Genomic DNA, 24,767 nt, shown 5'->3' on the forward strand with positions numbered 1-24,767 from the left:
CACGTGTCTGGGAGATCCAGAGGGCTGCTCAGGGGATGCAGGGGGCGGGGTGAGTCAGCAGGGGACTCGAGTCTGAGTCAGCAATGGGATTGGGAAAAGGGTAGAGACCCTTCTCTTTGTGCAAAAGGTGAAACTGAGGCATGAGGGGTGAAAGGGAGCCTTGCCCCAGTCCCATAGATACATAGCAGTGATGGAACCCAGGTGTCCTTCACCTGCCCCAGTACCCCAAGGGAGGGCGTCAGCTCTTCCCCTGTACATCACCTGCAGCAAGAGACTAATTCATCTCCAAGGCCCAGAGATGGCATTTGCCCAAGGGACACCTTGCCTTTTCGGGAGGAAAGCAGGGAGGCGGGTATCCAGGCCTGGCCACATGGGAAGGTCCCAGTCTGCTGTGCAGAGCTGTCTCCAGGGGCAGAATTGCATCACCTTCCCCATTCCTGGGCTACCCAGCTCCAAACTGGGAGCCCAGAGACTCTGCATGACCTGGCCCAGAGGCGAGGGGAAGGCAGCTTTTCCTTCTCCTGAACAGTCATCAGCAAAATCTGGGGGCTGCCCAGCGGGCTCCACTGAGCTCTGGCTCTGGCTTACGTGCACATGCCTGGATCAGTGAGTTCCTCTAGGCCTGAATCCTCACCTTTACAGCCCAGTGCCCGGCAGAAAGGTTGAACATAGGGCACTGCCCTGGGGTGTAGGTGGTCTGCCCCAGTGTATCCAGTCTGTAGTGATGTAGGGAGCAGGCTGATCAATGTTAGGCCTTAGCCCAGTAAATGATCAGGCCCCCTCACCTCACCCTACAGCCAGGGCCTGGCAGAATCCCAGAGGTCAGACTCCCAGAGGGATGGGATGGCAGGGTGCGGGCAGGAGGACCTGTTTGCCTTCCAGAGGAACGGGTGCTCACAGCTGATGGCATCTGCTGTAACTCTCTAATAAGAACACAACCTCTTCCCAGAATCAACCCCCTCTGCCCCTCCTAAGACACTGCCTGTCCCTATCTGGGACATGGGATCATGTCATTGGTGCAGTGAGTGGCTGCCCAACAGCCCCTCTACAACAAGTTTTGAGGTCAACCAAAGCTGCCATAGGGGCCTGAGCATCCAACCACTCTGTCTTCCTAAAGGGGCCTAGACTGCCTAAAAGTTTGGAGTTCCCCCCAAAATAGGGGACATCTTTGTACTCAGCTCTTCTGCTCCAACCCTGAGAGTGGAAACAATGAAGGGCCACATCTGTGTGGGGGCAAAGTGGGAGTGACATAATTTTCCAGTGATTGTGGCATCAGGGCCAGCAGAAGGGGAAATGAATCCTCTTCAAGCCCAGAGGCAGGGCCGTTTCACTGGACTCTGGACAGGACCTAACCCTGGGTTCAGCTCCCCAGAGATTTTTTCCCCAGCCTGTTTCATTTCAGGGGCACTCCACTACCCTGCTCCCCATTTCCTACCTGTAGAATAGAGACCAGGCTTAAGCAGGAAACACTGGGATGAGGTTCTTTAATAGGAGCAGGAAGGAGAAAAATAAATAAACCTCATAAATTCAGGAGAGCAAATGATGCTGACATTGTCAGGCAGGCAGCCTGAGAGGGGTACATGCTAGGAACAGTCTGCCCACAGGCCTAGGAAGAGGGGTGAGCCAGGTTCAGGGTGGAAGAGCACCCGAGAGGCCACTGCCCCTCGTGACTCAGCCAAGCAGGGCTGAGGCAGCTTTTCCATTTCAGCCTCCTGTTCTGGACAGGCAGAGGGGAGGGGAGGGCCCTCAGCCGGGGAGTGGCCGTCCCCAGGGAGCTGTGAGGTAGTGCCAGGCTCTGCCTCTAGGAGTGGACAAGGCCAACTCAGGGCAGGCCTGATGGGGCCTGGAAGCCTGGCAGAGCTGCTAACATTGGGGCAGGAGGGTTTGGGGCTAGAGTGGAGGTTCCACGTGGGTGGGTCCAACCCTCCAGGTGAGGAAACTGAGCCCAGAGTGGGGTACCGCTGGTTGCTCAATAGGAAAGGCAGAGCGGGGCCAGGACCCCACTTTCTGCCTCCAAGTCCATAGTCTTTTGCCTTCAACAAATATATGACACTTATCTAGAGATGTGGGGGTAGGAAGTCAGCTTGCGAAGACTTCTAGGCCCCAGAGGCCCTGCTGTGAGGGTGCCTAGGTCCTGTCTCGGCCTCTGGCCTGGCCGTTGAGGAGGGGGCTGCAGCGTCCAAGGCAGCCACAGGTTCCCACAGCCTCAGAAGGCTGGGGCTCCTTTTTCCTGGGGGAATAGAAGCACATCCCAGAGAAGGGGCTGAACATCCTTGCTAAATGTCCCAGTGGGATGGAGGCATCAAAGGTGGCTCTCCTGGACATCTGTCTTTGCTACGACTGGGTCCTGCTCACACAGCTCCGGGGGGCACTCGCAGTCCCTCTCAGGCTTGTCCTTGGTCTCAGAGGGAAAGCAGGTCCTGAAGCAGGCCCTCACCGACTCCTTCACCTCTGCCTCCAGACCCTTCATCCTGGCCTCATACTCTGCCAGCGCCTCCTTCTGGAACTGTGGAGACAGCAAGGACGCCCGCCTGGCTCAGGAGGGCCCCCTGTCCACCCTCGCTCCCTGGACAGTGGGAAAAGGAGATGCCCAGTATCCATGTTCGGAGCTCCTAGGAGACTGGGGTGAGAGGCGGGGTGGGGGAGTGGTGGAGCCCATCAGGAGCCTGTCAAGAAAGGGATCCCAGCCAGGCAGAGATCTGCAGAGCTGCCTCATTTGAAAGGGCCTCGGGACCCCACAGTGAAGGATGATGGCCCCTTCCCTGCCCTCTGACTGGCAGCTCCCTGGGGCAGGGCCCCTTTACACCCCAGAACCCATTCAGTTCTGCTGGGGGCCCCGTAGTGAATCTGTTACCTGCTTTTCCATCTCCCGTATCTGTTCCAGGCAAGCAGCCTGCTTCTCTTCCAGCTTCTCCTGGTGCTTCTCCAAGTTCTCTGTCATCTGGGTGGGAGTGGATGGCAGAGAATCAGGACAGCATAGACGGGCAAGCTGGGTCAGAATCCAGCTGTAATCCCAGCTAACTAGTTGTAAGACCTTGGGCAAATTCCTTAACATTTAGGTAGTTTTTTAAATTTGTAAGATAAGGATAGCAGCACCTGTCTCACTGGACTGTAAAAGATTATACAAGACAGCTCATGTGAGGCACCTGGCAGAGTGCCTGGCACAGGTCAGGACCCAGTAGGTGGCAGCTCTGTTCTGTGGTTAATGATCCCCAGGGGAGCTTCAGGTCCATTCTCTCTTCCAACTCCTTGGCACCTCAGGAAGCCTCCTCACTCCCTCCTCATCCCCCGACCCTTGCCAGTCCCAGCCTCCACTGGCCCTGATACGGGCGTTAGCCCATATCATTTCCACACATGAGAACTGGCCAGAGATAGACCCCTTCAGGCTGGTACCCCAACCTCCATACACAGGCCAGAACCCCAGGATGTCCCCTTCCACCCCAGCTGCATGGACAGCACTGGACAGTGCATCTCCTAAGGGCAAAGTCAGGGCCTGGGGCCACCCCTTCCCACTCGTGAAGAGCGAGATTGTGTGTGTGTGTGTGTTTAGGAAGAACACAGCCCTTACACACCTGCTTGATCACCTGCACTACTTCCTGGATGTGGGAGTTGTTAATCTCTCTCTTCAACCTGTTGGTGTAATTGGAGTTTTAGAAAAGGGAGAAAGCCCCTAGGGAGAGTAGGGTAACATGCAATCTACGCAGGGTGTAGGCAAATGAGAAATCCAACAGAGGGCAGGAACCACCTGGGGGCAGGCATGGGGACCCAAGGAGCATGTAGGGGCCGCTGGGAGTCATGGGGCCCTCTGAGGGAACCATTTCCCCACCAAAACACGCTGTCCTTTAAGGCTTCCGTGGGAAACAGTGTCACCACAATGGACAGGCTGCAGTCCCAAGGCCTCAGCTCCCTCCCTGCAGGCTTGGCTGCCTCCAGGGCTCTGCCCATGTAGTGTTGGCCTCCGTGTTTTGTCTGAGGAGGACACTCTGATCAAAGGTGACAGGTGGGATCCGCTTTTTGGAGAGCCAGGGGACAGGTGCATCTTTGGGAAGTGAGTCAGGATCCACTTGTAGAGAGGCCCCTTTCCACCTGAAGTGGGGTCTGCCCAGCCCTGGGCCTCCCCTCCAGGGCTCACCTCTCCTGGGCCATCTTATCTGCGGTGACTTTGGTCATGCCCTGGATCCGCTCCAGTCTCTTGGTCTCCAGCTTTTTCTTCATCTCTTTGGTGTCGCTGCAGAGAGACAGGCATGAAGGAGCTGTTTTGGGCGGCCGAGCCCTTGCTGGGAGGTGACGCAGGTGTGGGAGGGAGGCAGTCGTACATCTCCGCGGTCTCCTTCAGGGCCTTCAGCTCTGCCGCCTGTTTCTCTCTGGCCAGCTCCATCATTTTGGAGATTTGCTGCGGGGAGAGGAAGCAGGTTTGGCGAGAAGCCCTTTGTTGGGCAGAGGGAGTTGGTGGGGGTGTCGGTGGAAGGGTGGGATAGGTCGGTGGCGGGGGAGTCGGTAGGGAGGCGGGGTCGGTGGGAGGAGTGGATGGGGTGGTGGGGGTGGGGTCGGTGGGGCTGGTGGGGTTGTCGCCCCGCCCCTCCAGGCCACCTCGGCCACGTGCTGCTCCTTGCGCTTCAGAACGCACTCGTACTGCTCCTCGCCCTGCCGCAGCAGCTCCAGCTCCAGCCTGTCCTTCAGCTCCCGCACGCGCGCGTCCATGCCCTCAGGGCTCTCGCCCGGCGCGGTTCCGGCGCTCTCCTCGCAAGGCAGGCTCCTGGGGAGGCCACGTGGGGACAGGCCCTGAGATCCTCCGCCGCCCGCACTGCAGAGGGCAGGGCACCGCCACGGGCCTTACCTCTTCTTGCGAGAGCCTTTGCCCGGGCCGAGCTTGCCGGCCCCGCCACCCCCAGCGCCCCGTGGCCCGAGCTCGGCCAGCTGCGCCGCGCCCCGCTGCAGCAGCTCCTCCCAGCGCCGCGCTCCGCGCCGCTCCAACTCCCGCAGTTCCTTCTCGTGCCGCCGCTGCAGCTTCACGACGCCCTTTAGCTCCCGGAGCTCCTCCAGGCTGGCGGTCCGTGGCTCTGCAGAGGCCCGGATGAGGCACACCACCAGCCAGGCCGCCCTGCCCGTCCAACCCCCAAGGAGCCCCGGACCCGCCCCAGGCTCATCCCCGAGATCACCGGGCTCAGCAGGCCTTACCCGCAACTTCTTTCATAGCCTCTTCCCTGGCCCAGGCCTTGGCTGCTGCAAGAGCCATGGGCTGGGCTGGCAGGTGCTCCGGGGGGCCCCTTGGCTCCATTCGCCTCCCCCACCCCGCCCCTTGGGAGTCGCAGTATGTGCCCCCTGCCCCGCACTTTCCTGGCACTGAGGTTTCAGACACAGCCCTTCCTTCCCCAGGTGAAATTTTTTAAAGGGAAGTGTCTGTGGGTGCAGAGGTGGAGGTGCCTCCAATAGGTGTGCAGAACGAAGCTCATACCTGGTGACCCATTGCTCTTTGGGGCCAACGCACCATTGACCTGGCTGGCAACTGGACTCGCCAGTGGGAAGGGCTTCTGTGTAGGGAGAGCAGGTTAGGAAGGGGGCTTGACAGCCCTCTCTCCCCGAGCCTGGGACTCGGCCCTCCCCCCATCCTCTCCCACAAATAGGGCCGAGCTCTGGTGAGCCCCTGGCAGCAGTGCAGGCAACACAGACCTCAGGCAGCCCTCCCATGACCTCCTTGAGCTTCACAGACCTCTTGTCATGGGCATTGAAGAACTTGATGGGGTTGGCGAGGGCCACAGTGAGATCTGGGTGGGTGCACAGGACATTACAACATGGTGTATATGGAGATGTGCCTGGAAGCCTCCCCTGTCCTCACCCACTCCAGGATGCCCCATCTGGATCTCACCCCACTCTGGAGGCTGGCTGGATGGGAAGGAAGGGGGAACAGACACCCTGGGGCTCCTGGCATGCCATGGGCTCCTACCTGCCCAGGCACCAGGTACGTAGTCCTTCATCTCCAGGAAGACGAAGAGCGCAGGCATGGTGAGGGGCATGTTGCTCTCACTGTGTAGGCACAGGTGGTGGTACCCTGTCAGACAGGACAGGGTTGGCAGTGAGCCAGAGCCCATTCCTGCCAGTGCTGTGCACACACAGCCCAGGACCCAAGGGTCTGAGTCTGGCACTGCACCATCCTGGCTGTGTGACTTCAGCCAGTTACTTTAACTCTCTGAGACTTTCCTCATCTGTGAAGAGGGGATGAGTGTCTACTCATGTGGTTATTGTGAGAATGTATTATAAGCCCTTAGCACATTTTAAATGCCCGTAAGTGTCAGCTACTTGAGAAACTGCCCCAGCCGTTTCAGAAAATTACAGCAATTCTGTTAGGTGGGCAGAGTTCCCACCTCTGTCAGATTCCTGGAGAGGTACTGTTCCTGCCCTACTCCTTGAAATGTGAGGGCTTAGGTAAGGCCTCACTCCAGGCGCCCTCCCAGAAGCTGCCCCACCCTGTGCACAGGCTCCTGCTGCTGATCTTGGAACAGTGAAGAAGGACCCCGCTCCTTACCAGAATTTAGGGCATTGATGGGGATGATGCGGTGTCCAAGAAACTTGTTGCCTTCCTCCATCACAGCCACCCTGAGAGAGGCCAGCTCAGGCATCAAGATCTGGGGAGAGTTGGAGACATGACAGGCTGGGAGGGGAAAAGGGAGCCAAGCTGCCCCGCTCCCTGGCCCCAGAAGTATCAGCATCACTGTGAGAACATGGTGAGTGTCACCAGGTTTGGTGGGGACAGACCGACAGCACATTCTAGGCCATATACAAAGACATCCCCACAGCTCATGCCGTGGCTGGTTCCACACAGGGGAGGAGGGCGAGATGTGCAGCCCAGGGCTGAGGGGACCTGGTGCAGACAGCACTTGGCAGCTTTGCTAGTGGGTATCCAGTGGGGCAAAAGAGCCCCATGGGACCCTCAACCCTGAGTTCACATTTCTGCCTCTAATCCTCTCACACACACACACACACACACACACACACACACACACACACACACACTCTGCCTACCAAGGAAACTTCTGTGAACTTGGGTTTTGCACCAGGGTGAGGGGTGGAAAGAGGAGGAGGAAGAAGGTCAAGGAGCTGCCTTGTTTACTTCCTTTTGTCTGTAAGTAGAGGCCGAGAATAGACAGACTCTGCCCTGCTATGCCCTGGCCCCCACCTTCTCAAAGACAAAGGGCTCCTCCTTCCAGACAGGATTGATGGAATTGGTACTGGGTGACAGCTTAGTTCGGTAGCGCCTCTTGGGGTCCCCAGGAAGGCCAAACAGCTCCACTTCCACATAGGTGCGCACGCTGCGTTCTGACAGGAACTGCCCAGAGATCACCTGGGGGCGGAGGCCCAGGGACACCAGCATCAAATCCCCACCCAGGCCCTTCCCCAAGCATCTGGGGCCCCGGCTCTCTAGAGCTGAAGCGTTCGTTCTTGGGTGTTATGAAGAAGCTCATTCGGCTCTGGCCACGAGTAGAGGCTGTGTAGCCCACGGGTTACAGCTAAGCTCTGAGGACCAGGGTGCTTCTAGCGTGAAGGGAAGAGGCGGGCCTCCCACCTCCCTCCCCAGTCAAAGAGGGAACAACGCCTTCCCCCAGGACCTGGGGCTCTGGCTGCCCCACTCTGCCCACTCTTCCTCCCCTCCCCCACCCCAGCCTCAGCCCTTCCCGTTGGTTTCCATGGGGACCAAGTGGCAGCCTCCAGTGCTGAGGAGGAGGCAGTTTCCAAGGCAACTTGCTACTGCAGGAACTGGCTGGGGCTGAAGTTTCCAGGATATCAGGGGAGGGGGTTGGGAGTTGAGTGAGGGGTGGGCTCCTGTGCCCTTCTACTCAGGACCTCAGCCTCCTGGCCACTTGTCTGTCCCAGGGCCTTGCCGTGATAGAAAGGGTGGTGGCCACCACCACGTCGATGCGGTCCACTGAGAAGGGGTTGAACTGCTTGTCCGGCCGGCGCATGAACTCGTGCTTGAGGAGGTAGCCGCTCTGCCCATTGAACTCAAACACTGCCATGTTCTGCTGCATGGGCAAGTCTGGAGGGACAAGGACACTCAGTGAGGAAGGCCCAGCTCTGTGGCTGTGCCCAGTCTCCGTTTCCTCCATTCCCAGCGTTTGCTGTCTGGTGAATGGGGAGGTTGGGTGGACCATGAGGATGAGGGCTTCTCCTGTCCCATTCTGGTTCCTTGGGGTGTCTCCTCTCTTAGGCAGGGTCCGTAGCCTCGAGGCAGCAAGGAGCAAAGCCACAGCCAGGCCGAGCGCCTGTTGTGGGAGCTGGGGCAGCTGGGGCAGGTGGCCCACAGACACACCTGGGTGGAGCGGCCAGCCTGGCATCTTCACATCCATCACGTATGCGCAGGCACACAGGCTGTGCATTTCTACCCCCAAATTCTCACATACCCGGGCATGTTCCCAGAGTCTACACAAACAGCAGGACTCCCCAGGCTGTTCCAAAGACCCCTCAGGGATATAAAGGTAGGGGGCACAGGGACCAGGGAAGGATTCTTAGGGGCCTGGGAATGCCCTCACCCATCGTCTGGAAGTTGAGGGCAACCATCTGGCATCCAGCATTCCAGAACATCTGGGGCATGTAGTTGGAGGAGTCCATGCGGGTTCCCTTGGGGTAAATGCGGCTCATCTGGCGCTTGTTGTAGCTGTCCCAGAGTATAGGACCCTAGCCCAAGGCCGTCTGCACCAGGAGGACCTAAGAGCTTACCATGGGGGCCCTGTCCCCAGGCCCTCCTCTAGCTCCCCACCCCAGCCAGGGACCCTGGCCACGGAAGCCTCAAGGATACTCCACAAACTGCACCGAGGCCTTGGAGAGCAGGTCATATGCCTTGAGTTCTGTGAAGGACGAGATGACATAACTTCGGTTCTTTTCTATATAGGGGAGAAAGGGAGGGGAGGAGTCTTATCAGGCTGTCCCCTCCCTCAGTCTTGGCCTCGCCTTTGGGGCAGCTCCCTCTGGCCTATGGAGATGCCTCCAACCCAGCATTTCCACTGAGGCCTGAGGTTTAGGGACCAACCTCTGGGAGAAGTGTATGGATCACAGTACCTGCTGGGGTAAGAGGTGTTCTCAGTGTGTAGGCACAGGGGTGGGGTGTGTGCCGTGGATGTGGAGAGTGAGGCCCACATGCCATAGATGGACACAGAGGGCATGGCGAACATGCCAGGCTGAGCCTAGGGGGTCAGTAACATGCTGTGCACACATGAAATGTGAACACGTGCTTTGATGTGCACAGGGAGTGAGGTGTGTAAGCTATGGCTGAACGCATCTGGGGAGAGGGGCACATTAAGTGTAGTACATGTCATGAGTGTGCCCAGGTGGGGATGCAGGCTGTGGGTTCAGTGATGAGAAGTCGGTGCCACAGAAGTCCAAGTGTGCACAGGAGGAGACAGAAAGAGGTGCTCATGTGCGGGACATGCACAGAGTGAGAGGAACGTACTGTGCTTGTGTCCAGAGAAGATAAAGGTAAACAGCCGGGGTGTGCACAAAAGGGGAAGAGTGTGACGGCGCAGTATGCTCTGGTGACTTTCTCTGCCTCCACTCCCTCTCAGGAAGTCTCATGTCCCAGGGCCAGGGCTTCTGGACTTGGGCCAGCCCACAGCACAGTTCAGCCCTGGGAATCACAGAGCCTGCAGGCAGCTGCAGGAGCCCCAGGCCATCCCAGCCAAGGTGGCCTGTCATAACGCCCAGCCTGTCACCGACACACTCCAGAGCATTCTGTTTGGTGCCAAGTTCCTCACTAGAGAAACTGGGAGCCACTGCCACTTAAGCAAGCCCTTTGCCTGACTCCCTGGCTGGGTATTTATAGGCAGGGCCCCAAGTCCAAGGAAGGGGGAGATCCCCCTTCCTCCTGCCCACCCGTCAAGCTGCTTGGTCTCGGAACAGGCTCCTCCTGAGGCTAGCCTGACCACCCGCCAACACCACTCATGCTAACTTACGAGCAGAGAACTCAAAGGAGATGAACTTGGTGGGCTGAATGTAATTGACTAGGCTGGACATCTCCTCATAAGCCGTCACTTCCAGGCCCGCTGTGCCCTAAGGAGGAGAGGGGAGGGCAAAGAAGAGGAGGATGGTGTAGAGCCCAGGAATGTGGCCCAAGGCCCCTACCCAGGGGCTCAGCAGTGAAGGATGACAGGGGGCCCAGGGCTACCCCCACACACCTCATCCGACTGCATCTTCTTAATCTCTTCTTCGTCCAGGTTTCCTGACTCCTCCTCCTCTTCCTCTTCCACCTCCTCGTCCTCCAGCTCAGTCCCTTCCTCGCCAGCCCACACTGCCACAGACAGCTCTGTCGGCACTGGCTCCTGCATGGCTCCTCCAGGTCCAGCCCCTCTCCTGTTCCAGCTTCTCCTAATACCCCCACCAGAGTCCTCCCCGACTCACCTGTGCCCTCACCTGCAGGGGCACTGCGTGGGCTGCTGCCCTCAGCCTCCCCCCCAGGATCCTTACTGGAGGAGGTGGGGCTGGAAAACTGGTTCTTCTTGTTCTTGATGAGGATCTTGCCCCTGAGATCCTCAGGGCTGGGCAGGGGGACACCTGGTTTCAGCTATGGAGTGGAGAGCAGGTCAGCACCATCTTCTCACCTTCATGGCATAGCCTGAGCTCCTTAATGCCAAGCATGCTCCCTTGGTGTCCACCACTCCTCTTGATCCACCTCTCACTACTGCTCCTCATCCCATTCTCACTGAGATAAATCCAGCTTATCCCTTGGAGTAAATGCGGCTCATCTGGCGCTTGTTGTAGCTCTCCCTGAGTATAGGACCCTGGCCCAAGGCCGTCTGCACCAGGAGGACCTAACAGGCTACTCTAGGAGCCCTGTCCATCACTTCCTCCAGGAAGCCTTCCCGGATCCCCCAAGACAAGATCAGAACTCCCCAGGTGCTCCCATAACAACCACTGAGTTGTAATGGCCTGGTTACTTGTCTGTCTCCTCACCAGAGGGTAATACACCTGAAGGCAGGGACTGTATCTTTGTCACTAGCATACCCCAAAGCCCAGCACAGAGCCTGACATGTGGTAGGTGACAGGATCCCAGACTCACATCTAACCAAGTGAACCCTAGCATCCTTGGGAGTGTCTCCCTCCCTAACCTGGTCCTCACCCTGCCCCAGGTTCCCAGGCCCAAGGCCCAAATGTCCCACAGCAAAGCCCACTCACTGGGAACTTTTCCAGGGGCTCTGTGAGCAGCATATCCCCAAAGATCGTCCGGCAATACTCAGCCATCTTAGCCTGCTGGCGGGGTCTTCAGGGAGCAAAAGTGGGGGTGGGGTTCAGTCACTCAGCACCAACCCTATTATGCATCCTTTTGTGCCCTTGATGACCCAGATCAGGGGCCACGAGGTCAGGGAGGGAGGGACTTGAGCAGGAGAACATGGGGCCTTAGGGAGATAATATTGAGACATGGGAGAAGCTGCAGGCAACAGCTAGAGGCTGGGGCAGTTGCGGGGAGGACAGTTGCAGGCAAGAGACTGGGGACTGGGTGAGAATGTGGCTAAATGAGCCTGGATACGCACGAGTCCACATGGTTCTCAAATGACAGGATGATAGGATACGGGGAGGTCTTAAAGGCGCTTTCTGCAATAGCCTCAATTGCTTCCTGGAGGAGAAGGAGACTCCATGAACAGAAGGTCAGCATTCTGACTGCCTGTCCCATGATGGCACTTTTCCCTCCTACCTAGTTTCAATACACACATATAACTGGATGGCCGCCATTGGCCCCCAATCCCCTCTGGTCCCCACTGGTCTGAGGCCTTCCAGCCATTCCTCCTCTCTAGCTTCAGCCCTCCAACCCCTCAAAGCTTCTGGCCCAGAGCCCTTCCTGTCACTACCACCTCTGTGCCCTGGGTCTCACTTTGAAGAAGATGTCTGTGGTCATGGTGAAGCCGTGGGTGATAATGGGCTCTTCGTCAGGGGGTTTCCCCTTCCAGCAATCTAGCTCCACGCAACGGCAGCCGGACAGCAGCACCTGGCGGTACATCTCAGCCGAGGAGAGGCCTGAGAACTGGCCCGCTGAGCCAGAGGATGGGGAAGAGGTGAGGGCATCACCCAAAGGCAGCCCAGCTCTCCCCCACCCCACTCCATCATGGTCTGATTTATTCTCAGGGCCAGCAGCATGTGGGCAACCCCTGTGGAGGATGCAGGGAACCCCTGTGAAAGCAGAGGTTGGCACTGAGGTTATCAGGGCCCACCTGTCAGGTAGGTGTTGTGGGACGAGTTGATGAAGTAATGATTGAGTGGCTGTGTCATGTCGTGGTGGAGCAGCAGCTTGTCCTGGGCCAGCACACTGTTCTCCGGCCCACAGAGAAACCAGACCATGCCCTCAGGTGACAACTGGCCTGGGGGACAGGAGATAGCTGTCAGGGCTGCAGCCCTGCTGCCAAGGCAGGACAGGACCACAGGGGACAAGGGGTTCCCTTAGTTCTCACCCCTCTGCACATTGATGCCACTGGGCTCATACTTGTCGATGAGGCCCTGCACCTGGTCAGGCCGTGCTGGCGGGAACAGCAGGGAGTTAAGCCGGGAGTCCCGCTGTTTCTGGTTGATGAATTTGGTCAGGTGCTCCTTCGTCATGTAGGGTTTGGCCTTAGCATGGCTGCAGGCCAGACAGAAGAGCGCAGGTCCATATCCCTTGGGCCTAGAGGCTTAGACAACCCCCTTGTCCAGTGAAGCCTCCTGATTCCCAGCATGGCAGGTGGGAGGAGGGGATCGTTGGCCACCACCCTTTTCCCATGAAAAGCACAACCCAAGAAACTCACTAAGAAGTGAAGATCTCATCTATTTCTGGCCGAGGACAGAGGCTCATGAGGAAACTCTTGTAGACAGGTTCTGGGAAGTCCTCAGGATTGATGGCGTCATTCTAGGGGCATAGTCACCTTATTGCCCCTGCCCTCACCTTCTCAGAGCTAAGAACCACAAACTCGGCCCAGCCCTGGTCAAGGGGACCTGGTCAGAAGGTAGGCTCAAGGCAGACAGAACTTCAAGGACACCCAAGCACCCACTTCTCAAGGCCTTGGTTGCTGAGCAGAGAGCATGCTTAGCTGGTTTGCTCTGACCCTGATTTTGTACAGTGGCTATTCCATCAGCTGGGGCAGGATCAGAACTAAGAATGACCAGAATGAGGTAGAAAAGAGGTCAGAAGAAATGGTGCTGCTTGCCAGGGTCGTAGGCTGTCTTTTTTAAGTGGAGGACAAATATTCAAAAAGAAGCAATTTGCATACAAACATATATGCACCTAACGACAGAGCCCCATAATATAAGAAACAAAAACTGATAGAATTGAAAGGAGGACAATTCAACAATAATATTTGGAGACACCAAAAGCATGGGGACAAAGAAAGATAAATTAAACTTCATCAAAATTAAAAACTTTTGTGCTTCAAAGGCCACCATCAAGAAAGTGAAAAGGTAACCCACAGAATGGGATAAAATATTTGCAAATCAGATATCGGATAAGAGATAAGTCAACGAAAAGACAACCCAATTGAAAGATGAACATTGAATTTGAACAGGTATTTCTCCAAAGAAGATATATAAGTGACCAATCAACACACGAAAAGGTGCTCAATATCATTTGTTGTTAGAGAAATGCAAATCAAAACCACAATGAGATACCACTCCCACTAGGATGGCTAAAGTAAAAGACAATCACAAGTGTTAGTGGGATGTGACAAAGCTAAAACCCCACACAGCACTTTGGGAGGCCAAGGAGGGTGGATCACCTGAGGTCAGGAGTTCAAGACCAGCCTGGCCAACATGGTGAAACCCCATCTCTACTAAAAATACAAAAATTAGCCCATCATGGTGGCACATGCTTGTAATCCCAGCTACTTAGGAGGCTGAGGCAGGAGAATCGCTTGAACCTGGGAGAGAAAGGTTGCAGTGAGCCAAGATCGCACCACTGCACTCCACCCTTGGTAACAAAGTGAGACTCTGTCTCAAAAATAAATAAATAAATAAATAAATAAATAAATCCCCACACAATGCTCTCACTTTAGAAAACAGTTCGGCGGTTTCTCAAAATGTTAAATATAGAGTGACCACATGACCCAACAATTCCATCACTGAGTATATACCTGAGAGAATTGAAAACATGTTCACACAAAATCATGTACACAAATATTCATAACCAAAAAGTACGAAAAACCCAAACATCTACCAACTGATAAACAGATGAACAAAATGTGGTATATCCATACAATGGAATATTATTAGGCCATAAAAAGGAATGAAGTACTCATGCATGCTACAACATGGACAAATCTTGAAAACATTATGACAAATGAATTATGACATTGAAGAGCACATATTTATGATTTCATTTACTTTACCACCAGAATAGGCAAATCTATAGAAATAGAAACAAATAGTACATTTGTGGTATTCATGGATTCTGCACCTTTGCATTCCTTCCCTCCCCGACAAAAAAACATTAAATGTCTTTCAGAATCACACTGGAAGGCCAACATCAGTCTTAGTTTGGAGCAGAGGGTCTGAGCAGGAGAGTCTAACTGGATCTCCCCAGACCCATCCCTGCCTCTGGAGCTTCAGCTCCAAGCAAAGTTAGGTCAGAATCCTCTACTGAGACACAAGGAAAGCAGACAGATAAGGAGGACTTAGCCAAGGGAGGAGCTTAGGCGGCAGGAGAGAGGGAAGGTGGATGTGTGCTGACCACGGGTAAGTGGCGCTGGCTGTAGGGGAGCCGCAGGAGCCCATTCCTACCTCTCCCCAATGACACATTTGGATCCCTGTGACTGACTGCATCACGGAGTCACCAACTCCGCAGAGCTGTGGCTGTGGGGTAAAGGCTCGTCCTGGGATTCATGTGGGCAGGTGATCAATGGGGGTCTTAGTTTTGTTTATTGATAATGTTCCAAATTCTTACCAGGAGAAAATGCTCCATGGGGCACAGGTTGGGACCCACACAAGAGGACTGGCCAAGCAGGGACAGGGGCTGAGGTCCTTTCCTCTGGCCAAGCTTGAACCCTGGCTCAGGGCCGTATCAGCCCAGAGGGCTCCTTTTTGTAATTCACATAAGGTGCCTCATGGGGTGACCCTGCTTACAACTTGTAATTGAAATTTAATTACTTAACTAAAAAGACAAGAAAAAAATGCTTTTCTGTACAGAGCAGAAGTCTGCATCTTGGCAGCTTCCGCCTTTGGTTCAGTTCCTCTCCCCCGATACCCTGCAGACTTCCAGATCCCTGCAGGCTGCCGCCTGCCACCGCAGACCTTATCTCGCTCCTCCAGGCTGAAAATATTCACTCTCAGCTCCCATTTCCAACACTAGACTGGGAATGCACGCCGTTTCTGCTGCCTGCCCTGAACACAGTCCGCCAACCACGGCCCCAGCGCCCCCACCACCCAGGGTAGGGGATACAGACAAACCTGCTTGGAGCCCAGTGTCTCACCCCCTTGCCCTGGCTCCACCCCCGTGCCTAGTGTCAGTAACCAGCAGCTCCAGGGTTGATTGGCTCTCCAGGTTCTTGGCTGGGGCTGTGATGTCATCTCTGCTGCCCGACCCACCATTCCTGGCCAAGTTGCTTTCTGGTGGGGACAAGGATACTGGGGGATGGGGGGTGCGAATCCACTCACCTTGCCTTTAGGGAGGTGGCAGGCACTGAGAGCAGCTTCCACCCGCTTGCGGTCAGCAGGAAACATCTGGAAAAAGCTGAAGGGGCAGAGAAAGGCACCAGGTAGAGAGAGGAGTCAGGACTAGAGAAGAAAGGCTTTGGGGAGCCCCTGGAAGCCTGGGGAGGGGTTGGGGGTCTCACTTCTTCACTGGAATCTTCCCTTCAGAGTTGAGCTGCATCTTGAGCTTCACGAGGCTGGGGGGCAGAAAGCAGCCCGTCAAGGCCCAGGGCTGGCACACTTAGCACCAGGGCTCAGGCCAGGCAGGGGGCGCTTACATCTTGTCCAGGAAGGTGCTGCGGGAGGCGTTGGCCGTCAGCGGATGCTTGACTAGGGCCAGTATGTCCTCAGCCCAGACCTGCAGGACCACAGAGAGCAGCAGTCAGGCTCCTGAGCACTGCCGCCCAGGCCTGTGTCTCTCAGGAAGTCCAGGCTATCCCAGGGGCCCAGACCCAGGCCCGGTGTTCCCTGGCACACCTTGCCCACGTTCTCCTTGTAGGAGACGAAGTTGTGGAAGGTGAGGTCCACCATGTCCGGGCCAGACACCACGGTGAGCGTCTTCAGCAGGAAGCTGTTGTCAGGAAAGTCCATGTTGAAGACGTCCCGGAGCTTCTGGCTCTGCAGCACGTGGTGGCATGGTTAGGATGGAGGTATGCTCCCTCCCTGCCCAGTGTGGCTCTCTCTGGCCCTCCCCTCAGCCACCTGGGCTATGGCCCACTGGGCAGAATCCCATCCCCATCCCAGGAACCACAGGCCTTAGCATCTTCCTGTCCCTGACTCCAGCGGCTGGGATGGGAAGGAGAGGCCCTGAGGAAAAGGTTAGCCAAGGTGGCAGGCGGGCGGGGGGGCAGGCCTGGGAGTCCTGTGTGTGTTGGTTGCCACTTTTGTTTGAAGATGGATTCTTAGCTCCCAGTCTCAGAAAATCTGCTTCCCACCAATCCCTTCCTCCAATTTTCCTACCAGCATTAGACAAATATAGGCAAACTAGTCCAGGGGTGGGGGTGTAAGCCACCCCTCCCAGACAAGCTGGGGTACTTTAGGGGCAGGAGCTGACCCCTCCTCCCAGATCCCTGCCATCTCAGCTCACTGTGCCCAGTTCTGAAGCTCAGAGCCCAGGCGAGCCCAGGAGCAGCCGCTCCCCTTCCTTGGCTTCCAGGCACGGTCCTTGCTGCCCAGCCCAGGAACCATTCCCCGTGCTCCAGAAGTCAGGCTTCCCACCCCTACAGGGACTCCCTGCCCTTGCCCCATGGAGCTAGTAGCTGTGCTTGAACCCGGGCTGCTACTGGACACACCTACCTTGGGCATCTTGGCAAACTTCCCAAAGCGAGTGTCCCGGATGCTGGTGATATCCAGAAACTCCATCTCCTGGGGTAGGGGGGATCCCGGTGGGAGCAAAGAAAGGATGTGGGACAAAAAGTCCAGGTGAAGAATGAGCAACAGGGAGAAGGGAGTTTCCATGCCCTTCAAATCTTGGCCAACACCTCTCTCTAGAAGCCAGGGCTGCCCAGGTCCACCTGGACCCCACCTTCCCTTCCTATGGCTCAGGTTCTCTCTATTCATGCAGATCCTCCTCCCTTCCCCTCTGTCCATTCCTCCCTGGCAGGGAGCTGAAGCCTACAGTGTCTCCTCCACCATCCTGGACCCTCTTCGGCTTCCCCTTCCCATCCTCCTGCCCAACAGCTGGGGCCTATCTCTCATCTCCCAGAGCCCCAAGTCAACCCACAGCCACAGGCAGAGCATCGGCCTTCAGCAGCAGCGCTTTTGCCTGTCTCTCTCTCTCCCCAAGGGATGCTAAGGATGGAACATTTGGGTAGCCACAGGTTGGAGTGACTACATCCTCCTTTCCAGAGCAAACAGCCCCTACCCACAGGGGAGCCCCTGGAGCCATCCTTCCAGGCCATTCTGTACTCCCCATCATCCATGCCTCCACCTCAGTGCAGCCAGGAGGCTGCCTGACCTCAGTGGATAAGCGGGAGTCCAGGGCCATGGCACACAAGGGTTTTCTCACCTTGCTTTGATATGTCCAGTATAAGTAGTAGCCCTTAGGATCCACACGGAGGATAACTGGAGAGGCAATTGTAGTTTCCTGCAGAGAGAAGGAGCCAGCACTCTGTTCCGAGACCTCGGGCCAAGCCTCCCTGGTCCAGGCCAGGGGTTTCAGAGCTCATCATCTTCCCAGGAGGTGCCCATCCCAGAAATCTGAAGGCATTTCCTTTAGTTGTCTAGAGCTAAGCACCGGGAGGGACAGAGGATTTGGGGATGCCATTTCTGGAAGAGAAGAGTTTTCCCTTCTAAAGCCCAAATAGACTTTCTCCCTCTAGAACCTAAACAGGATCTTGGCAGCTACCTCACCTCATAGAGGGAGACTCCCTACTGCCACCCAGGAGAGACTGACACAGCGAGAGCCAAGAGCCCAAACTCCTGCACCGGCATCTAAGGTCCTGCACAATCCAGATGCCACCTAACTTTCCATATGCCCCTTCTTCCCTCCATGAACACCTCCTACCCCATCCATTCAACTGTCCCATAAAGACACCAAGCCTTCCCACCTCCAAACCTAAGTGCCCAAATCTCCTCTGCTTGAAATAACTTCAAGGACAACCCGAGCCCCCCAGCTTCCAAAAACCCTTCCTGAAATGTGCTATAGTAACCAGGGAGATGTGGGTCACAGACCTAGAAGCCCACCTAGGAAATCACCAGGGACTCATGGACTCCAGGACAACAAGCCTGTGCTAGACCTTGAGCTTGGTGCTTGGTGCTTGGCGCTTGAATGTGGTATTTGCTGAATGAGTGAATGAATGAATGAATGAACTCACCTTCTAAAATCCTGTTCCACTCACTCACAGAGCACATAGGCTACCTTTTAGTTTAATGGTCTTTGTATGTGTATATAGCAAGATATTAAAATTAAGGTTTCCAGCAAGGCACAATAGTTGCCACACACTAAAACAGACCAAATGCAGCATTTACAAAGTAAACGATCCAAAAAATGTTCTCAGATCAGGGGTGGTCAGAGTACAGGGGAAAGAGAAAATTTTTGTGGGGAAGCCAATTTTGAGAAAGCTGTGTTGGGAGCTCCATTCTCTTACCTCCCCAAGGGAGAGCTGGAGTGCCTGATCCCCCACCTTAAGCCTAGTGGGGAGTTTCATCTCTACTTGGAGAGCTTTTGTGATCTATTATTATTATTATTATTATACTTTAAGTTCTGGGATACATGTGCAGAATGTGCAGGTTTGTTACATAGGCATACATGTGCCATGGTGATTTGCTGCTCCTGTCAACCTGTCGTCATCTAGTTTTAAGCCCCGCATGCATTAGGTATTTGTCCTCATGCTCTCCCTCCCCTTGCCCCCAACCTCACAACAGGCCCCTGTGATCCTTGAAGTTGTAGGCATAACAGACAGAGGTCGGACTTCTGCCCAGGAGACCTAGTGGGCTACAGTGGGCTAACTGTGCGGGGCAGAGCGGGGGTGCTGGCCTGTCAGACGAGCCTGCACCCTTGGGACAGCAGATGCATGGGTATTTGCTGGGGTCCAGGGTGGGCCCATGGGAGAGTGGGGGCAAAGGGCCTAAAGCCACAGGAAGCTGAAGGTAGTAACAAGGGGCTGAAGACATAGTTGTGAGTGACCTCTAAAATGGAAATGCTGGGGTGACTTCAAGCAAGAGATCCCCATTCAAAGGGGAGGGTCCCCCAAGAATCCTCAAAAATGTCCTCCAGAGAAAGAATAAGCTTTAAGCTTCTGCCAGCCTCAGAAAGCATGAGCCAATTTATGACAGCACCTATTTAAATAGAACTTGGTTGCCCCTTTCCCACCTCCCTCCCTACAGCTCATGCCTAGAGGGGCCTTGAGCAGGACCAGCAGGGAATCCCACCAAGGCCCTTTCCATGGGGCCTGCGGCCTACCTGAAGCCATTCCTTGAAGGAGGAGGGTAGAAGACATTAATGTAAATAAAGGCTGGAGTTTTGATTATAGCCAGTTTCTGACATCGGACTGGGTTTTGTGATGAAAAGTGACCACTGGACTGTGTTACCTGAGAGTAAATGTAACATTGTGTGGCCTTGCAGAGTTTCTTTCCATGGCCAGGAGGAGAGCTTCTCCTACCAAATATACTGGAAAGAGGCCATGGGGATGAAATAAAGTGGGGATTTGGTTACATCCTATGTATTCTGCCTACTCAACATGGCACAGCATACCCATGTCATCCACTAACTGTGCCGAAGGCAGCCTGAAAGCAGAGCCCTGTCTCACAGCAGCATGGGCCCTGTGGCTAGGCTTGGGACATTCTTGCTTGTGCAGGTCAGGCATCCAGGGAACATCCAATACCTTACCTTGGAGAGGGGAAGGGAACAGCCAGATACACAGGTGCCAGCTTAGGAAGAAGGATAGTTTCCACTAGCCGCCAACCCGCCCCTCCACTGCCACCCTGTGACCCTCTGCCCAGTCAAGGTACACACACTGCCCAGAGGAACTGAGAGAGGCCACTTCGCTTTTCATTCGGAGCCACTTCCCTCATTCCACAGGCTCCTGGGGCATGTCACCTCCATGCCACCACCACCATGCTACACCAACCCCACATCGCTCCTAGGGAAGCAGGAAGCTTCTCACCACAGGGCCTCAACCCGTAGTCTTGAGCAGTGAGATCCCCTAGCCCAGCCCCAAAGGGCCTAGACCCAGACCCCCTCATCCCACCTCCCTCCAAGCTAGCACCCCACCCAGCCTTCATTTCCCTTCCTGGGACCAGCCCAGCACTCTAACTCTCAGACTGGGCCAGCCCAGCAGCCTCCCCTCCCTGAAGGAGGATCTCCATATTGTTCTCCCCAGCCTAAGACAATCCCTGGCCTAAGGGAACATTTTCAGGGGCCAGGAGAACCAGAGGCTGGGAGCAGCCCCGTGTAGGAAGGAACAGACACAGCAGAGAGAGGGCTGCAGGGTGCAGCAGTGCCTTCGCCTTCCCTGCAGACATGCATCGGGGAGCAATGCTGAGTCCAGCAAGGGGTAGCAGAAGTCAAATCAGTTCCTCCCCTGGAAGCAGAAGCCTCTAGTTCTCACTTAGGTCCAGGGGCCTTTCGTGGCTGCCCCCACAGCAGCGCAGGGGAGAGCAAGGCTTCCCTGGACGGGATGATGCCCGATGGAGGGGTGAAGGAGCTGGGTCTAAGCGCCCTGCCAGAGCAAGGGCAAAGCATCTGTGCTGGGAGCAGGGACGAGCTCACCTCTCCTCCTGGCCTGCCTCTGCTCTGGGCTGTACTTTCCTCCTGTTCTTTTGGGGGTTTGAAGGAGAAGAGATGCAGACCCAAATAAACTACCTCTAGTGACCAACCAGGCAGCTCACCAACTTCTCACACCTAGACACTGAGGCTTAGCCCTGCAGCCGGGGACATACACCCTTAACCGCAGGTTTGTTTATCCAGGCAGTGGTGTCAGCTGCCTGGCCAAACCACACAGGCGCCTGGGTCCTAGGAGACATAAACCAATCCTCCCGTCCCGGCAAAGCCCCGGAGCAGCCCAGCCCCCACGACCGAGTGCCCCAGAAGCCAAGGCCCCTGCCCCACTTACATCATCCCATTTGATGAAGCGCTCCCCTTGGCTCAGATAGGCCTTCACCCTGGGGGGCAGCAGCACAGGGTTGAGCAGAGACATGGTGCCAACTGTTCCTCTTTGGAGAGTCTGGGCAGACACAGGCGGGCAGAAGAAGGGCAAGAAGGAGGCCAGCCAGGAGGGGGAGCCAAGCTGGGCTCACGTGGCACCCGTCCCTGAGCTGCTCCAGAAATCTAGGTGCTCTTATAGCCCCTGGGGTGGCCCTGGCTGAGTGCAGGGCTGAGCTCTAGCCAGAGACCCATCTGCCTTGTAAATCACCCTCCTCCCACTCGCCCTGCCTGCCATGGGGGCCTGTGGTCACTGCTTCTGCCCAAGGAAGCAGAAGCAGGAAGCCCCCGCCTCTTCTGGAAGCCCCCGCCCCCACCCCCACCCTGTGCCTCTCAGCACTTCCTGCTCTGGGCTTCCTTCTCTGCGCTGCTCACAACGGACAGGTGGTCATGAGGCCCAGTCGCCTTGGAGCCAGGGCCTCTCAGTCCCTGCGGTGGTCCCCGGTCAGATTTGGCCCAGGAGGGCTGGAGAAGGACGACGTGGAAATCGACTGGGGAGACTGCTGCCCAGGCCAGGACGGAGGAAAGGCGCAGGGAGCTTACTAGGAGAAAAGACGTCCTTGGGCAGGGGCGAGAGCATGGGGGTCTGACCCCAAAAGCTGGGACCACCGCAGAGGCAGGGGTCAGGTGGGGACAGGACCCAGCTGGAATGGAGTGTTTTGAATAAGCAAAGTTCGCTGAACACACGGCTCCTCTTTCTCAATGCTTCCTCTCCATGAAAATGAGGTGCACATGAGGCAATGCCATCACCCCCTCACCCACCTCACCAGACTCCCACCTCTGGGCCTCTGGGACTGCCTGGGGCCTGGACCCCCACCGAGCAGCCCCTGCCCCTGCCTCCACCGCGCTGTCCTCCGGGTGCCCGCCTCTGCTCTGCACCCCGGCCTGCAGCGGGACTGGGGTGGAGGGATGGCTGCTCTGGTTGGCAAGGCTCAGCCCCAGCTGCTCAGGTGCGTGACCCACACTCTGCCCCAGGCCCAGGGGGTTCAGCACCAGCCCAGCTCAACCCAGCCCACTTCCTCTTGCCTAATCTGCTCCTTTTATCGCCCTTCTTAGCCCAACCGGGGAGGTAGGGAACTCTACCCATGACTTCCTTCCCCTCTGGGGCCTGGCTTTCTGCCCTGGGTCCCCCGCCATGGGGCTTTGCATATCCCCGACAACGGTGGAGACCCTCACCCAGGCCCTAGAATTGTCTCGGCTGGAGGTCTGGTCCAGGGCAGGATGGAGGGTGAGGGAGGACACTCTTCTTGGGGAATTAAGACAATAAACCGCCAAGTGGAGGCTGGAGCTAAGGGAATTCCCAGCACAGAAATAATCTGCAGAAGAGCAATTCTAGGGCCAGAGGGATGGAGCCAGAACAGGGCCTGACCAAGCCTCCTGGAAATGGTAACAACTTGGAGGACTCTTCCTCCTCCCTTTCCCCGACCCCTCAGAGTCATCTCTTCTCTCTCCCTCCCTCCAGTCCGGGGCCCCTCTGGGGACCATCTGGTAGCCCATGCTGTTCTGGGTCCCTCCCTGGGGTCAGGTTCCCTGGATGTGTGTTTGAATGGATTTTGCAAGGCAAATCCCTGTCCCTTCCCAAAGCCCCCGCACCTGTCACCTGCCGCTACCCTGGTCCCGGCACCGAAGTCCCTCCCTTTCATCTGTCCTGTAGCCATCAGCCCCCTCTCCACTTTGGGCCTGGAGAGACCCATCCATTCCTCCCCCTCAGCATGAGGAGGAAAGGGACAGGCTTCTCTCCTCATTGCAGGATTTCAGGGCTCCTCACTCTTCCTTTCCATCTCCAGCTCCAAATCCACAGAACAAAAAGCCTTGACTATCTTTACTCAGTGATGACACTGCCTTCACTGTTCTTGGGACCCCAGTTGTAGCTTCAGTGGCGGCCTGTACTCTCCCGTACACATCCTGACCTCCTGCAAAGCTAGCTCCAAAAATGCAGAAAATCCAGGCAGTCAGGAGAGCCAAAAATCTTCATCAAAGAGGGCTTTTTTCTTTTAAAAAATACATTTAGGTTGTAAAATGTGTGTTGACAAAGAAAAATGTTATGTAAATATTAGTAGAGAAAATCAGGGAAGTTACATGAATGCCCCATTTGGGAAATGTGGCCTTGGGCTCCTGGGCTGAGCTGGGTAGAGGGCACCGCCTGCAGTGGGCCAGTCTTACCCCCAGGGCGGGCAGTGGAAGGGCAAGGATGCCCCCTGCTGGGTGCACTCAAAGTATGCATGTCCTGGAAGTTGCTGGTGGGTCTGTCATTTGTGACCCACGGGAACACCTATGCCGGAGAGATTGGCAGGTGGGAGCCTTGGGCCATAGAACGTGGTAAGAACTTATATTCAATCAAGTGCTCCCTCCCACAAGGGGCATGCTTGTGACCTGGACCCCAGCACATATGTCCCAAGTTCATTTGTTCACTTGCCAGTGCTATGTGGGAACCCCATGCATTGGTTTCCCAGTTTGCTCATCAGAGAAGTTTAGTGGCAGAAGTTGAACTCAGACCTTCAGGTACCACAGCTACCAGCCAAATGCGAGAATCAGACTAGGTCAGTTTCTTATCTGATGCCACGACTTTTGAAGCAGTCCTGCAAAGCTAGCAGCTCTCCTGACTGCCTGGATTTTCTGCATTTTTGGAGCTAGCTTTGCAGGAGGTCAGGATGTGTGCAGGGGTTTCAGGAGCATGGAACCCTGTTGTCCATCTTGGCCAAGGGCTGGCTGTCTTTTGGAGGGAGGATGGCTCTTCTGGTATCTGTTTCCCAGTCTGGCAAAGGGAGCCACACTCACCACTCTAGGAACCCAGCCACTTACTAGCTGGTTTATCTTGTGATACTTAACTTTCCTGGGCCTCAACCTTCTCACCTGTAAAATGGGGATAATAATGCCTCATGGGGATGTTGCAAGGATTAAATAATATAATGAATGGTACTTAATACAGTGCCTATGCAAGAGCTCAATAATACTATCATTATCATTATGAGTTATCATTGTTATTTCATTATTACTTATTAGCAGACACTGGCAGGAAAAATGGTAGGTTCTTATTCCTTCTTCCACAGTTCTTTCCACAAATGTCTTCACTGACTTTCCCTTTGGATTTTTCTTCCGGCAGTTCATGTGGATCAGGGGCTGGGCCCGCCTTTGCAGGGCAGACTGAGTTAGGGTTGCGCCTGACTGTGGACTTGAAGCAAGCTGTCCCCACGCAGCCTGAACTCATGAAGTGATGAGCACAAGGGCTCCGAGAATCCTGGGCAAGTGCCAGCCTCCCACCAGCTTCATGCCACCACAGCCCCCCAGCTGATAAGGCACAGAGGAGAGTGCTGAGCTGCCCAGCTGTACGTCCATCTGTGGCCCCAGCTCCAGCCACCCTCTGCGTACTGAGAGCTAAGCAGAAGCGGAGGCATGGGCAAGGTCGTGTGGCCAACACTGATCCCTCGGGGAGGAGAGAGGCAATCAAGGCTCCTGTAGATGCTCGGGAGGAAGATGTTGCTTGTCCACCCAT

General features: G+C 55.8%; 1 protein-coding gene across 4 annotated transcripts; it reads right to left on the reverse strand.

Moving 5' to 3' along the window:
- Window positions 1-1,465: 1,465 nt before the first annotated feature.
- PLCB2 (phospholipase C beta 2) lies at window positions 1,466-21,573 on the reverse strand. Of its 4 annotated transcripts, none has more exons than XM_025389978.1 (32): window positions 21,186-21,573; window positions 17,639-17,716; window positions 16,927-16,995; window positions 16,108-16,248; window positions 15,909-15,988; window positions 15,774-15,827; window positions 15,595-15,670; window positions 12,759-12,859; window positions 12,429-12,595; window positions 12,192-12,338; window positions 11,855-12,012; window positions 11,517-11,599; window positions 11,161-11,245; window positions 10,399-10,549; window positions 10,164-10,276; window positions 9,942-10,038; window positions 8,792-8,876; window positions 8,526-8,650; window positions 7,878-8,032; window positions 7,175-7,339; window positions 6,524-6,623; window positions 5,945-6,049; window positions 5,671-5,765; window positions 5,456-5,531; window positions 5,179-5,223; window positions 4,838-5,060; window positions 4,591-4,756; window positions 4,317-4,393; window positions 4,133-4,228; window positions 3,573-3,630; window positions 2,855-2,941; window positions 1,466-2,506 (listed from the first exon to the last, which is right to left on the reverse strand). In XM_025389978.1, the coding sequence occupies exons 1-32, from the start codon at window positions 21,267-21,269 to the stop codon at window positions 2,303-2,305; spliced, it is 3,546 nt and encodes a 1,181-aa protein (XP_025245763.1). In that variant the 5' UTR covers window positions 21,270-21,573; the 3' UTR covers window positions 1,466-2,302. The 4 variants fall into 4 exon arrangements, with proteins under 4 accessions (XP_025245763.1, XP_025245761.1, XP_025245764.1 ...); XM_025389976.1 differs by having other exon boundaries at window positions 10,387-10,549; XM_025389979.1 differs by lacking the exon at window positions 5,179-5,223 and having other exon boundaries at window positions 10,387-10,549.
- Between the last annotated feature and the right edge of the window lie 3,194 nt (window positions 21,574-24,767).

Source organism: Theropithecus gelada, chromosome 7a (assembly GCF_003255815.1).
Source record: "Theropithecus gelada isolate Dixy chromosome 7a, Tgel_1.0, whole genome shotgun sequence".
Classification (NCBI taxonomy): domain Eukaryota; kingdom Metazoa; phylum Chordata; class Mammalia; order Primates; family Cercopithecidae; genus Theropithecus; species Theropithecus gelada.

Excerpts from the sequence above, each read along its gene's own strand:
- PLCB2 (XM_025389976.1), bottom strand. The coding sequence starts at position 21,269 with ATGTCTCTGCTCAACCCTGTGCTGCTGCCCCCCAGGGTGAAGGCCTAT. Across the intron at positions 17,717-21,185 it reads GCTTCATCAAATGGGATGAT|GAAACTACAATTGCCTCTCC; the intron begins GTAAGTGGGGCA and ends TTCTCTCTGCAG. Across the intron at positions 2,942-3,572 it reads TAGTGCAGGTGATCAAGCAG|ATGACAGAGAACTTGGAGAA; the intron begins GTGTGTAAGGGC and ends ACTCCCACCCAG.